Here is a 14,403-nt window from a genome sequence, read left to right on the forward strand (position 1 = left end):
TGGCCAAACAGCGCCTGTTTCCCATATTGGCACAGTCCATATCAACCCGAAATTAACTTTGCACAATGTTTTATGTGTGCCTTCTTTTCACTTCAATTTGATTTCTGTCAAACAACTAATCAACTCTTTCTCTTGTTATATTCTTTTTCTTTCACAATTTTGTTCTATTCAGGACATTTTGTCGTGGACCACGATTGGCATGGGTGAGATGAAAGCTGGACTTTACAATCCGATTCCTACTCAAGTTCCTCATACAACACTTTTTGACCACTTTTCCATTTCATTACACAAAAATATTTCTGTTTTAGCCATTTTCAAGGATGTGAATCTAATTTCCGATCTCTGGCATTGTAGGTTGGGTCACACTCCCACTTCCAAAATTCATGTAATCAAAGACCCTTGTATTCAAAATCATGTTTCTACTATTTTTAATAAAAATTATTGTCTTGTTTGCCCTCTTGCAAAGCATCATTGTCTACCTTTTCCTGATAGTACTCATCAAAGTAAAGCCATTTTTGAACTCATACACTGTGATATATGGGGACCCCATTCCCTCACAGCATATGATGGCACAAAATATTTTTTAACAATCATTGATGACTATTCTCGAAGTACTTGGATATATTTGCTTAAAGCTAAATCGGATACCAGAAAATGTATCGAGGCTTTTTGTAATCTGGTAAACACTCAATTTCATACCAGAGTTCAAATCCTTCGTAGTGATAATGGTCTTGAATTTCAAATGACTGAATTCTTCAACAACCGAGGCATTATTCATCAACGAACGTGTGTGGAAACTCCACAGCAAAATGGCAAGGTTGAGTGTAAACACCAACATTTATTAAATATTGCCCGAGCCTTACAAATTCAGTCTAACATTCATCTACTGTATTGGACAGATTGCATACTTACAGCTGCTTACATTATTAATCGCATTCCTAGTCCATTACTTTTAAATAAAACACTATTTGAGCTCTTGTTTAATAAGCCTCCTACATACTCTCACATGAGAATATTGGGGTGTCTTTGCTTTGCTTCCACCCTTTCCCACAATTGCCAAAAATTTGATCCAAGAGGTCGACATTGTGTTTTTCTTGGCTATCCTTTTGGTATAAAAGGCTACAAAATGCTTGATCTTAATACCAAGACTATTTTCCTCTCTCGGGATGTAACATTCCATGAACACATTTTTCTATTTCATCAACAAACCACCACTACATCTCCTTCCCTTTCCCTACCTTTACCATCTCCTTATCCCATGCAATCTGTCCCTTCACAAACTTCTTCCTCTCCTTATACACTTCCTCCAAACCTTACCTCAGATATATCCTCTACTATTTCCCTATCCCTTTCACCCATATCCTCTCATCTCTCTTCTCCCCATCCCAACTTTACTGCTACAGCACCATTTCCTGCACATACACCTACAACAGATTCCTCTTCCTTATCTTATCCTGCCATACCATGTCGACCTTCCCTTCGAAGATCAACCCGTGCAAGAACAACTCCTAACTACTTATAGGATTTTCATTGTCAACAAGTCAGCTCAATCTCATCTAACCAATCCGTGGACAAGGCATCAACTCCTTTAGGTATTCATTTTCCTCTGTCTTCTTCTATTTCTTATACACGTTTATCACCTTCATTTGCTTTATTTTCTTCTACCATTTCTTCATAACAAGACCCACAAACTTTTAACAAGCTACCAAGGACCTTGATTGGTGCAAAGCAATGGAAGCTGAACTTGATGCACTTGATGCTCTAGAACTAAACAAGACTTGGATCCTTATAGATTTACCTCCTGGAAAATCTCCAATTGATTGCAAATGTGTGTATAAAACCAAATACCATTCTAATGGTATAGTTGAACGGAAGAAAGTACATTTAGTTGCTCATGGTTTTACTAAGCAAGAAAGAGTCGATTATCATGAAACATTCTCCCCCATTGCCAAGATTGTTACAATATGAACTCTGCTTGCCTTGGCTTCCATTAAAGGATGGCATTTACAACAGTTTGACGTTAATAATGCATTTCTTCATTCATGGAGATTTACATGAAGATATCTATATGAAGAAGCCCCCGGGATATACTAAAGGTCAACCTGGACAAGTTTGTAAATTGCTCAAAAGTCTGTATGGCCTTAAACAGGCCTCACGGCAGTGGTATGATAAGTTCTCTCAATCTTTGATCAGTTTTGGTTTCAAGCAATCCAAGGCTGATTACAACATTTTTACATATATCACTGCCACTGATTTTACATCACTACTTGTCTATGTCGATGACATAGTAGTTGCTAGCAGCTCTCTTACCTCCATCTCTGTTCTCCGAAATTTTTTGAACACCCATTTTCTCATTAAAGATCTTGGTTCACTAAGGTATTTCCTAGGCATTGAAGTGGCTCGTTCTCCAACAGGAATTCATCTATGCCAGCGAAAATACACACTAGATATCTTGGCTGATACTGGTAATCTTGCTTCCAAACCACTCAAAATCCCCATGGATCAGAACCCTAAACTATCTAAGACATCTAGAACCCCCTTGTCTGATCCCACCCCTTACCGCCAGCTAATTGGTCGACTACTTTATCTTACTCTCACCAGACCCGACATAAGCTATCCCATTCAAGTCTTGAGTCAATACATGGATTGCCCTACCATTACTCATCTTGCTGCAGCTCATAAAGTGCTACGTTATCTCAAGAATGCTCTTGGCCAAGGCATCCTCTTGTCTGCTGCTTCTTCATTACAGCTCATTGGATACTCTGATTCGGACTGGGCATCTTGCCCTAATACTCGCAAGTCTTTAACTGGCTTTTGTGTCTTCTTGGGACACTCTCTCATTTCTTGGAGATCCAAGAAACAGACTGTGGTATCTCGGTCTTCTACTGAGGCCAAATATCGGGCCATGGCTTCTATATCTACTGAACTCACTTGGCTGAGGCAATTGTTAACTGATCTTGCCATTCCTCATCCTCAGTCAGCTGAGCTATTTTGTGACAATCAAGCCGCCTTGCATATCGCATCTAATTCGATGTTTCATGAAAGGATAAAACACATTGAAGTGGATTGTAATCTTATAAGGTATAAGATACAAGAAGGCACACTTCGGACTGCTCATGTTACTACACAGCTGCAGCTTGCTGATATGTTTACCAAGTCCTTGCCCTCTCATTTACTCTACTCACATTTGTCCAAGATGGAAGTAGCTAATATCTACTCTCCATCTTGCCGTGGGGTATTAGAGTAGTCCAACATCAGTTCATCTCATGCAAATGCGCAGCTCCTGGCATCCTCAAAGACGTTGATATCTAGCCATATTCTATATCAGATGGACACACCTCATATGATAATTGTTCAGGAAAATTACCAAATGGTCTTATTCATAGTTGAGGTGCCCTTGTACCATTATGTAAATTTACAGTTTGTTACAGGTTGTTATGCTAGCTGTATAGCATTCTTTGGTTTGTTACACTTTGTTTTGTTGTATAAAGCGGTGGCATCATGTATAGTTTCATTTAATTCAATACAATCAATGCAATAGCATTTTCGGCAACACTGCTCTGTCCCTTTTGTTATTCTTCTTCTGTGACTCTTACAACTGCGATTCTGGTGGACTCACTCCTAGTTGGGTGTGAATCAGCCAGAATCAAACCCAGCCTTCTAACCACAATCTTCTCGCACAAAAATAAACACATCTCAAATCCACCACAAAACCATCTCCTTCCACCACAGGCACGAGGGAAGAAAGTCAATCGAATGGAGAGGCATAATGACAGAAATGTCGCATAACCGCGGGGACCAAAGATTTCATAGGGAGGAAAACATAGCTACAATGAAGACTCCTAGGACTACAACAACGCACAGCTAGGGGCGTGGACAAGAGCTCTTGGCAATCGCGCACTGTCACACACACAAGCGCGCTCGTGACACGTAGATCCGCATGGCGAGAGGAGCAAGCACTTATAAGAAGTGCCCAGACAACAACATGCACAAGTAGCAACGAAGTAGGGTCGACGAGCAACAAGCAGCGAAGAAGCTGAGCATGTGACAATGGTTGCACTGATGAAGCAGAAGCCAAATCGAGTGCCTTTTTTTGGCCAAATCACACTAAGCCAAGTACAATTCCGATCGATTGGTGGGTGGGGGTGTAGGATTTTGGGGCGGTGGGATGTGAAAGATAGTGAAAGGGTTTAAATTACAATTTTTGTTTTGTTTTGTTTTTTCAAAGTTCATATGTAGGGGACATAATGACTGTCGTTTGAATTTACTATTATGTTGTTTTTCAGTTAAACTTGATGGACGGATTTTAACATGGGTGGGAAAGTGTCGATTTGAAACTTAACGGGTAGGAAAATGTTGTTCTTCCTAAGTTTGAGGGGCCATGTTGGCCTATGTGAAGATTATAATAGTCGTCTTAGGTAGATTTTATTTGGAAAGAAAAGAATTGGTATATGAACAAAAAGAAAAGGACAATTAACAAATTAGTTGTTTATATTATCAATAATACTAGATGTACAAATAAATTATACAAAGATTTGTGTACAAACTGATATGGCACAAACTGAATGGAAGAATAAATAAAAAAGTTAAAATTATTATATTCACTCTTCCATTTATTTTGTCCCACATCAATTTGACAAATCTTTGTAAGATTTATTTGTACATGTAACATTACTCTTATATTATAAGGTCTAAATTATAGAACATTGACCTAAAAGAAGTTAAAGAAAACGAGAACAATTCGGATTTCAGATAACATGAGACCCAATAAGAATATGAAGAATGATAAGGTGTAAATAATAAAATCCACGAAAGTTGCATAAGCTTGAAAAAACATGCAATGAAATCCAAGTTTGTAGAATAGAGTAAAGTTATCAAATTAAAAAGGTCAAAATCTTAAAGGAGTGAACAAGACAAGTTTGTCGAACTACCACTAGTCTATATAAGTATCTAATTTGATTTTCTTCATCCCTTTGACCCTTTCTCTTTATTTTGTGCAATCAGTTATGTAACTGATTTTGTTTAATAATTGCTCAAATTTCATCAATTGCATAAGAATTGATTCAGTAATTTAAGAAGTAAAAAAATGTATAATTTAGCATAAAATTTGGAACTTATATTAAACACCCAGATTCATCCCCTCTTGGGTAAACCATATGCTTTCAAGATATAATTTGATACATAAAAAATATATGATATAAAACCATAAAGGTCATTTTTTTGTGCATGTATTTACAACTCCCAATTGTTTTTCAAATCACATTTTCAATGACTCGGTGATTGTTAATGAATGAGACAAGATTAGACAGTTAGTGCAATGAAGATCCATTTTGACATTCTTTTATCACCTCACTCAACTTACAAAAGACGCATATAGTTTATCCAACAACATCCAGTTCTTTTCACTGGAAGTTCCAGTAATAGCATACAAAAAGAATCATGGGCATCATTTCACCCACTTAACACAACCCCATCCCTTTCTTATCTCGTTCTAAGCAGTTACTGCTCTTGGTTTTACTCACCTTGCTACGATTATATGGTTGTAGGGACATGCTGGGTACAAAGATTTGCCGCTCATCTATGGGTTAAACTAGAATGGGATCAATTATAATGAATAGAGCTGGGTGTAGGTCTAACTACCGATGAAGCCCAGCCGGTGAAGCAACACCGCTAAGATGAGCATACATATTGCTAGAATCAAACCAGGTCTCCCTAGCAACCAGTTCTTTGTCTTTTTAACACCTTCAACTCCTCTTTGAACTTTATCTGCCCACCGCATCTGCACAAGTTAGGATATAAAAAGTTAACATCTTTAATGCATAGTGGGTAGGAAAATGTACTATTTGAAGTCAAAACTGTTTGAGAAAAGAAAATTTCGAAAATAAAATACGATCAAGACAATTAGAGGACATTAGTAGTAAGAAAAACCCAACAAATATCTTTGAAGCCTCAATCTGGCAACTCCTATCCTAAAGCTCATATTTTGGCAACTGGTAATGACTATGTACATGTGACTGTGCTTTTGTGAGACATGTCTAAGCGTTGTTTGCCAGACACAACCAAACCACATAAGATCATAAATTTTTTTTATCACGCTGTTCCATCCAGCCCTCTTAAATCCTAATGGATTAAGAACAAAATGAAATGGTATCCAGCTTGAAAATAAAAGGACAACATAAAAAATTAAAGATCTCAATATTAATCCATTAACTCATCAAAAGCATCCTTCGCCATTTGTGAAGCAGCAATATCATAATCTATCAAGCAACAAATTAGAACTTCAAAAAAAACAAGAGAAATCAATTACGATTCCTATTTTGGACATCTAAAATTCTTGTCAATGCTACGATCTTCATTATACTATACTGACAATAAAAAGACAAAACTAAATTTAGTAGATCACATGAATAAGTAATCATGTCAAAGTTACCATTCTGTCTAAGTCCTGCGGTGATAAAGATGACATTGCTTGTTGAAATTTTGCCGCATCTTCCTGAGAAAGCTTCAATCCAAATTGTTCACTCATATTTGCCATCATTTCTGGGCTCATATTCTTAATCATTGATGCGAACATCTGCCAATTTGCAATTAACCAAACATTCAGGAATGAAAAAAAAGGTCATGCATATTTTAAATAGCTGAAGACAGACTTTCTAAAGGAGAAGATGTAATTCCATGCATCTTGCATAGCAACTGAAGATATATTAACTTGTTTTCTACTATGTAAAACAATAGACTTGCACAGCACAATCATTGCTAAAAATTGGAAGTATCACCTCAGGCTGTTTTAAAGAGAATTGCTGTAAGTTCTTCAGAGCCAATGCACAAGTATCAAATCTAATCATCTCAAAGCTATAAAAATAGAGAAAACTACCTACTATGCTACACTGCAGGGATGAAATGTTTTCATTGTCATCAGATTTGAACCAACCCTTATTATACAACATGAAAGGAGAAGTCAAACATACCTCCTTCATAGCTGGATCATTCATTTGGCTTTTCATCTGTTGTAAATCACTGCTTGAGGGTTGGAAGTTTGACTGAAGACCACTTCTTGAATTTGGAAAGAAACTACGAGAAGAACTAGTGTCACCTACAACATTATTCCCACTGATAACAGAACTTTCCTCGGATTCTGATGATTTTGACCCAGTACCTAAACTGACTCCATTTGCTGACATTGGACCTGTGTCTCTAGTTTTTAAAGAGGATGCCATTTCAAACATTTTCTGGAGCTCTTCCGGTGGTATCCTACCCATCATATCAGAAGCAGTTTTAAGCATATCAGGTGTAATATTTTGAGGCATTGACCCAGGCGTCATATTACTCCCAGTAGTAAATGGACCTTCCCCCAACTGAACCATTTTTTGAAGTTCTTCAGGTGACATCTTGCTAATCATATTTGATGCAGCCTTAAACATGTCGGGAGATATCTCTCCAGCTTTTCCACTACTAACAGCAGCCAGGGTTTCAGGATTGGCATTAGAAATGAAATCCTTGAATGATCTATGAATCACACCAAAAAAAAAAAAAAAAAAAAAAAAAAAAAAAAAAGGATAAATATAATAAATAAATAATAATCACGGATAAACAAAACAACTCAGCTCAATGGAAATTGTTTTGTAAGCATGGTCAATGATGGAACAAAACAAAAAAGGAACTCCCCTAACATAAGACTACTTTCAGCCTTAAAATAAAAGAGGGGTAGCAGTAGGTTATAGACTGAACACATTGATTTTGATCCTCAAATCAACCTAATCACTGAGTTCCTATATTAATAATGTTAACCTGATAGATTCAGAAGTGTTCCATTGTGATTTATTTGTGTTTGCCTGTTAGTTGGAGGTGTAGATCATTTGAGTACATGACCATCACAAGAAATCATCAAGAGGACCATGAGATATCTAAATAGAAGTTACTATCCCATGGCTTAAGTATGTTTTCTGTACAGTCTTCTAACATAATCAATACTTGGCATTTCCTTGGCCTCCTTTTCCTTGTCGCAAACCCAAACACTACATAAGTTAAAGGTCCCTGATCTGTAACTTCCCACTTTCTGGACATCATAAATGTTCTAAGATATCCAAAAAGTAAAAATGAAATAGCTCAATAAAGTAATAATAGTTAGTCCAATGCCCATAAATGTAAACTACAACTAATAGTTTCTCCAACTGCAAATTCTCATGAACAAATATTTGGGTTTTTGGTTCCTCTCATCCACAATGGCTTTTCTGTAGTGTTTATCTTTCACTGCACTAATTCTAGATTCAGATTTATTACTACTTTTCCTTTTCCTTGACTCAACAGCTTAAACTTAATCTGAGATTTTAGTCATTCTCAAAACTTTCCTTTTTCATTACTCTTGCCTTTATTATCTCTAGTGTATATGTCTTCCACAAGATTAAAATTTAAAATATGTTAAGCAATTATGGCTCTCCAGTCCTCACACTCACATCTCAATTAGAACATCTTTTCTCATTTACAAATGATCAAAGCTCCATGAATTCTATACTTGAACATTATCTTTCCTTGTAACAAACCTGATAGCCTCTGCGTCATCCTTCAAATCCTGAAAAGAATCTCGATTGGTTGTCAAGTCCCCACCATTAGCCCTACTTTTACTCTGGGAAAAGTCGGTTCTTTCCTGTGGTTGCATTACTGCATATCCTCCAGACAAACTTTCATGGTTTCCGGAAGACACTGCCCCAACTTCTTCAGTTATTTCTTCAATTACTAACCCTATCCAACAAGATCAGAACAAAAGTCTCTCAAAATTTGAATAACACAATTATGCAGTTAACCAAGGGAAAGAAGCACTGAGAAATACAATAAACGTTGATAATTCTTAAAAGAGAAAACATACCTCCTGGTGCATGATAACCCCTTTCTTTAGCCAGTCTTTCCTTAGCATCTCTGCATCAACAATAGATATCATATCTCAAAATGTAGAAATAAAAAACAAAACATAACTTCGCACTAACATAAATTCTGAAAAAGAAAATGTTAAAAAGGACAGCAAACCTAATTCTTATGCAGAAGGGAAATGTCAGATTGCAAAAAGTTCAGAGATACTCAAAAAGTAAAAATGAAAAAGTCCAATAAAGTACAAAACGTCATAAGCTTTAATAAGCCATATACCCAAAAGATTGAAAAATAAAAGAAAATCCAGAGGATGATTGGAAATTTAAATAAATGCAATGGCTAGCCCAAGATGGCTCAGAAGATAGCTACATCATAAGATAAGTTATGGCATTCTACAAAAGCATCCCATGTTTTTTTGAAATCAATAAATTCATACCTCAAGACATCTGTAATAATTTCATCATTGGGGGAAATTTCATGTGCATTGCTCAAATCAGAGACAGCATCCTATATAATAACGAGAACTTCATAAGAAAATAGGACATAAATGTATAAATGTAAAATCTTGCATTAGCACAACTTGGCAATCAGTTGAAACAATTCACTTTTCTATGCTAAGAACTCACTCCCAATCGCCCAAGTTCTTTATATGCTTGACCCCTTCGATAAAGAGCTTTGACATTCTTTGGATCATATGCCAACACCTGAAATAAGGCCAATATTTAACTTTATCTGCTCTCCATTTGCAGTTGGTGTATGTTTGCTTCTAAAAATTAACATCTTAATATATATAATTGTTTATTTTATTTGCTGCTAAATTCAATTTGTTTCTTGCAAGTTCTTACAGTGAAAAGCTAGATTGGGCATCTGGACATGATGATATTTTATAATACAGGACAACAAACAAGAGAAAGAAATGTCTTATTTATACCTCAGAGCCTTCTTTTATACACTCATCATACTGCCTTGTTTTCAGGTAACAAGACATCAAGTTAAGTGAGCACGCCAATAAAAGTGTTCTTCCTTTGGAAGTAGGAATTCCTTCCAAATTTTTCTTCGCCTAATATTTGTTCAAAATGGGAGGAAATTAGAAAAAACATAAACCAAAACATGAGCTCACCAACAAAAAAAAAATAATAATAAAATAAAATAAAATTCAAATTCAGCCTTACAAGCAAATATTTCTCTGATGCAGCTTTGAACTGTCCTTGGCTGTGAAGCTCATTCCCCTGCCAAATTCCAGTGGTAATTGAACCATTACTGAATGGGACATAAAAACAGCAAAGTTTGGGGAATCAACTCAATTATTATTAATCAAATTTGAGTACCCCAACTGCCAAATGCACAAACACACATGCGGACAAATACCAAGAAAAATTGAAAAAAGAAATCAAACAAAAATAGAAGATCAATCACAAGATTCAAACTCTTAAGTAATCAACTTTGCGTGGTCCCAAGTGCGTTAACACACACATATATGAGAATCAATGACTCCCATTTTGTTTACATAAATTATGACACATCTTATGGGAAGTTAAATCAACAAACTTTAAATAAAGTGCATTAATTAGGCATCTTAGATATGATCTCAAAAATCAAGTGTGAATTAATTGTTTTAATGGGTCCAGAATTGTGTCACAACTTCTACAAGAACAAGGTGCCATCAATCTTCACCTTATACACATAACGGGAAAGCTAAACCTTTCCGCTAGCAGGAGGCATTTAGTTGTACCTCAAGCATTATAGACAAAAGGACCCTCATAAATCCTCCAGTAATACCAAGTTGCCTGAATGTTATCATTTTGTTTCTCATTTAAAGGCATTGTTTCAAATAATTTTCTATCACCACCATTAGTTTTCGTAGTTGAATGATGGAACTTGGATGAGTCATTGCTTTCCAGTAATCATGGGAAAAAAAAATATTAGCAAACCCATGTAAGCGCATTTTTTTTTTTTTTTTTTTTTTGCATCACTGTCAAAATTGATTTCACTGGTTAAGTTACATGACAATAGACTCCAAATACTACGCTCACCTGAATAACACAAAATACTCATATATTCAACTTATTTTCATCAAAAAAGTTTAATTCAAATGAGAAATCAATTTATATCCTTCATGAATTAAATGCTCAAACTACTGGAGAGGGATTTTTTGTTTCTTCAAAGTACCTCATCTCTCAGAATGCTATACAAATACATGGTCATGGGTGGCAATACCAATCAAAGTTTCCACTTGGGCACGAGTAGGGCAAACCAGTTTAACTAGATGAGGCAAGAAAAGATCATCTTTTCCTATCAACATTACTTTTTTGTTAGGGTTTTATCCATATAGATATGGCTTTGAACAAGCCCAAATTCTAAAAGAGGAAAAGGCTGAAAGAACTAAAATAGTGAAACTTGGAATACTTTAGTTAACACAGTTTTAATTCAAGAACTTGACTATAAAATAGGAAACTGATGGCTTGGAGTACAGAAACCAGACAAAAGACCAACAGGACCACTGAACCTATAATAAAGTAAACCGGAAAGACTCAGGAAATGGATTGCAACTGATTCCAATATATCTGAAATATTAACAACATAATAATATAAATAAAAGTTACCTGTGTCTTCAACATCTGTGCAGCATTTAATTCATAAGTCAATTGAGCATCAACATGAGTACGCATAGAGGCAATCTCTTCAGGAGTGGCATTAGCCAATTTTTCACCAATCTCAGCCATCTCCTCTGGACGGGTATGATTTAACTGTTGAGCAGCACGCTTTAAGTCTTCAGGCCTAATGTTCTTCACACTTTCAGTAGCTATTTTCATTAAATCAGGATTAGCCATCATCTGTAATGCCAGCAGCACATCAAAGTCAGAAGCTGGAAGATTGACCATAACCAAGCCATGGAAGAGCTCAATGGACTATTAAACACCATTGTCGCAATTATATATTCTTGACACACTCAACTTCATAAAAATTGTTTCAAATAATATGCACACCTTCGAGCTTTACAAGGCATTGAGTTCATCCCATTGCTTATTGTTGAATTTAGATATAATAGAAACTATAAACCACTCAAAACAATTAATTATAACATTTAAAATTTTGAACTTATTTTTGCTAAAGGACTGACTTTTGAGTCAAACAATCTTCAAATTTCTAATTTGTTTCTGTTCAAATAATAAAATGGTTTATCAAAACACTCAATTGGAAAAAAGTTTATGAACTTGCATCAAAATTGAAATTAAATCTAGAAATTTTTTTTTTTTTTTTTAAGTTAATCAACCATTTTTTCGGTTAACAAAGCCTAGAATTAAATTATAATAATTTCAAAGTTATTGATTTTTTTTCAACTTAGGACTTCACACACGTAGCAGCTATGACATTCACCAAATTTCATATTCTATAGTGATTAGTTATCACAGCAAGAAATGAACGCAGATTAACCCATCCACCAGCGTGGCTAGAAGGTTTTAACAAGGGCTATATTTAGTATGGATATTTCTGGATAATATAATCAATTGTTATTGTGAAATCAATGTTCAACTAACCTAAATTATTTTTAAAAACATTCAACTCTTACATTTCTTAATAAACGTCCACCACGAAATAACTTCATATAAGAAGTTCGATACAATTGTATTAAACTACATTAGTGCTTTTCTTTCATGTAAGGCAATTTGATGATGTTAAACTCCTCCCTACCCCTTTGTACAGCTAAATAATTAAGAAAAATGGCAACACAAATCAGACATGCTCCTATTTTACTTTTAAATAGCAATGATCCCAAGCACTAAACTTCCCTGTTTTCACTTATCTCAAATTTTGAAGACTCGGAAATCCATCAAGGCTTGTAAATGGTTTAAAAATAGAGTTCTATATTTAAATCAAACTTGCTAAGCGGTTGTGGATATGGTGAAATTGAGGACGACAAATTCCACGTATCCAACAGCAACAAGTTCCCCATTGAAGTTTAGTTGAATAATGTACATTGAATGTTTACTTCACAATTACGAAATCAACTATTTTCACTAAAGCCAGGTGTTGCCTTAATATAACGTTTGTTTAACAGGAACGGTTGTTAATCATTAGCGAAAAAATAATAATAATCAAGATTCGATTTCAAATTATCAAACAAAATTTCAAGAGAAATCCTCCATAAATCCATAATTCGCATCACAAATTTATTCATTACCGCGTTTAAATCTTGATAATTCAAATTTTAAACAAGAATTTTACATAAGAAAACGAATCAATTAAAATCGCATCACAAGAATCAATCAAATTGGGCAAATTTGAAAGATAAGAAGATGCAACGATTAATTACCTGTTGTTGGATCCTGGCGAACTCAGCGGGTGACATGCGACTCATCTGCTCCTGAGCGAGTCGCATCAATTCCGGATCCATCATACCGTTAAACATTTTCTGGATTATTCGTTTACAGATCAACACCAAACAATTGTTTTTCTTTTATTGAGTGGGTAATTGAGACGTGTTTGTCTGTTTGGTTGGTTATTCAGATTAATAAATAATTGTATTTTGGGAGGTCGCCCACCAGAGCTGAACGGTGATGGGTTCGGTTGAAGAAAGGATCAGAACAGAAGGGGAATCGAAGATGCGTACTTAATTACTATTATGCTTCTGTTTGGATTTATTATGTTTGTTTTGTGAAAACGTGTTTTTTTGACAGGTGGCAGTGGCGTTTGTGTGAATTCAAGTCGAATATTAATTTGTTTAAAAACGGGTTATCAGACCTCAGTGACACAAGTTTGATTATCCAGTTTATGCACGTGGAAACTATAATAGCTATTTATATTAAACCAATTAACATAATAATCAGTCAAATTTACGATCAAAACCCTCATTTTATCCTACACACACTTACAACTACACATCTTTTAATATAATTTAAAAGAGTTAGTAAAAATAAAACACATTAGGAACATAAATGAAAATAATATATGAGATTTTTTGCTATTCTTATCATTATCAGAATATTACAACAACTTTGAGGTTGAGAGAAGGTCTAGAAGTATGAAAGAAGCATGAAAGAAATATGAAATGAGAAATGCATGCAAGAGATAAATGGGAGAGATTTTTCCCAAAAAAACAATGTAAGAACAAGAGAAATATACAAGAGATTTTTTCACAATGCCTCCTTCTCCAACAAGAAGAGAAGAGTCCCATTTAATACACATTACATGGCTTGATATAATTGACTTTTTAGATTTTTTCTTTCACACATTTATTTGACTTTTTTTATCTTACATGGGAGATATTGCACTTGAGTTGGCAAACTGCCATTTTGTTCACGTCTATTTTACAGATAAACATAAAGGACATAAATTTTTATTTTAAGACACGTAGGGCTTTAATCATTTAACAAGTTTGTAACATGTCACGAGCCTTCATCTTGGAAATTGAGATAGCCCATTGCTTAAATCCAATCAGCAGGAATTTGTCAAGAAGATGAATCTGGATGAATATCTGGAGAAATGTTTAGAGATTGAGATGGCTGCCCTGCAGAGGTACTTCCTGCATGCATGTATTGC

At 35.2% G+C, this 14,403-nt stretch overlaps 2 protein-coding genes across 2 annotated transcripts; one reads left to right on the forward strand and one right to left on the reverse strand.

The window, feature by feature from the left end:
• Window positions 1-2,026: 2,026 nt before the first annotated feature.
• On the forward strand, window positions 2,027-3,247 carry LOC116117986 (uncharacterized mitochondrial protein AtMg00810-like). The gene has a single exon (XM_031403963.1). It carries the CDS (start codon window positions 2,027-2,029, stop codon window positions 3,245-3,247), a length of 1,221 nt encoding a protein of 406 aa, XP_031259823.1.
• Window positions 3,248-5,173: 1,926 nt separating this feature from the next.
• On the reverse strand, window positions 5,174-13,273 carry LOC116118000 (outer envelope protein 61-like). Its single transcript, XM_031403985.1, has 11 exons — window positions 13,178-13,273; window positions 11,466-11,696; window positions 10,035-10,091; window positions 9,794-9,922; window positions 9,489-9,566; window positions 9,299-9,369; window positions 8,864-8,913; window positions 8,541-8,739; window positions 6,969-7,506; window positions 6,431-6,574; window positions 5,174-5,779 (listed from the first exon to the last, which is right to left on the reverse strand). The coding sequence occupies exons 1-11, from the start codon at window positions 13,271-13,273 to the stop codon at window positions 5,633-5,635; spliced, it is 1,740 nt and encodes a 579-aa protein (XP_031259845.1). The 3' UTR covers window positions 5,174-5,632.
• Window positions 13,274-14,403: the final 1,130 nt, after the last annotated feature.

Source organism: Pistacia vera, unplaced genomic scaffold, assembly GCF_008641045.1.
Source record: "Pistacia vera cultivar Batoury unplaced genomic scaffold, PisVer_v2 Contig829, whole genome shotgun sequence".
Lineage (NCBI taxonomy): Eukaryota > Viridiplantae > Streptophyta > Magnoliopsida > Sapindales > Anacardiaceae > Pistacia > Pistacia vera.

What these genes read in the sequence shown, in the direction of transcription:
- LOC116117986 (XM_031403963.1), top strand. Translation starts at nt 2,027, where the DNA reads ATGCATTTCTTCATTCATGGAGATTTACATGAAGATATCTATATGAAG.
- LOC116118000 (XM_031403985.1), bottom strand. Translation starts at nt 13,273, where the DNA reads ATGTTTAACGGTATGATGGATCCGGAATTGATGCGACTCGCTCAGGAG. An exon ending in GTATAAAAGAAGGCTCTGAG is followed by an intron (nt 9,567 to 9,793) that starts GTATAAATAAGA and finishes GCCTTATTTCAG; the next exon opens with GTGTTGGCATATGATCCAAA. An exon ending in CGCAGGACTTAGACAGAATG is followed by an intron (nt 5,780 to 6,430) that starts GTAACTTTGACA and finishes TAACTTGTGCAG; the next exon opens with ATGCGGTGGGCAGATAAAGT.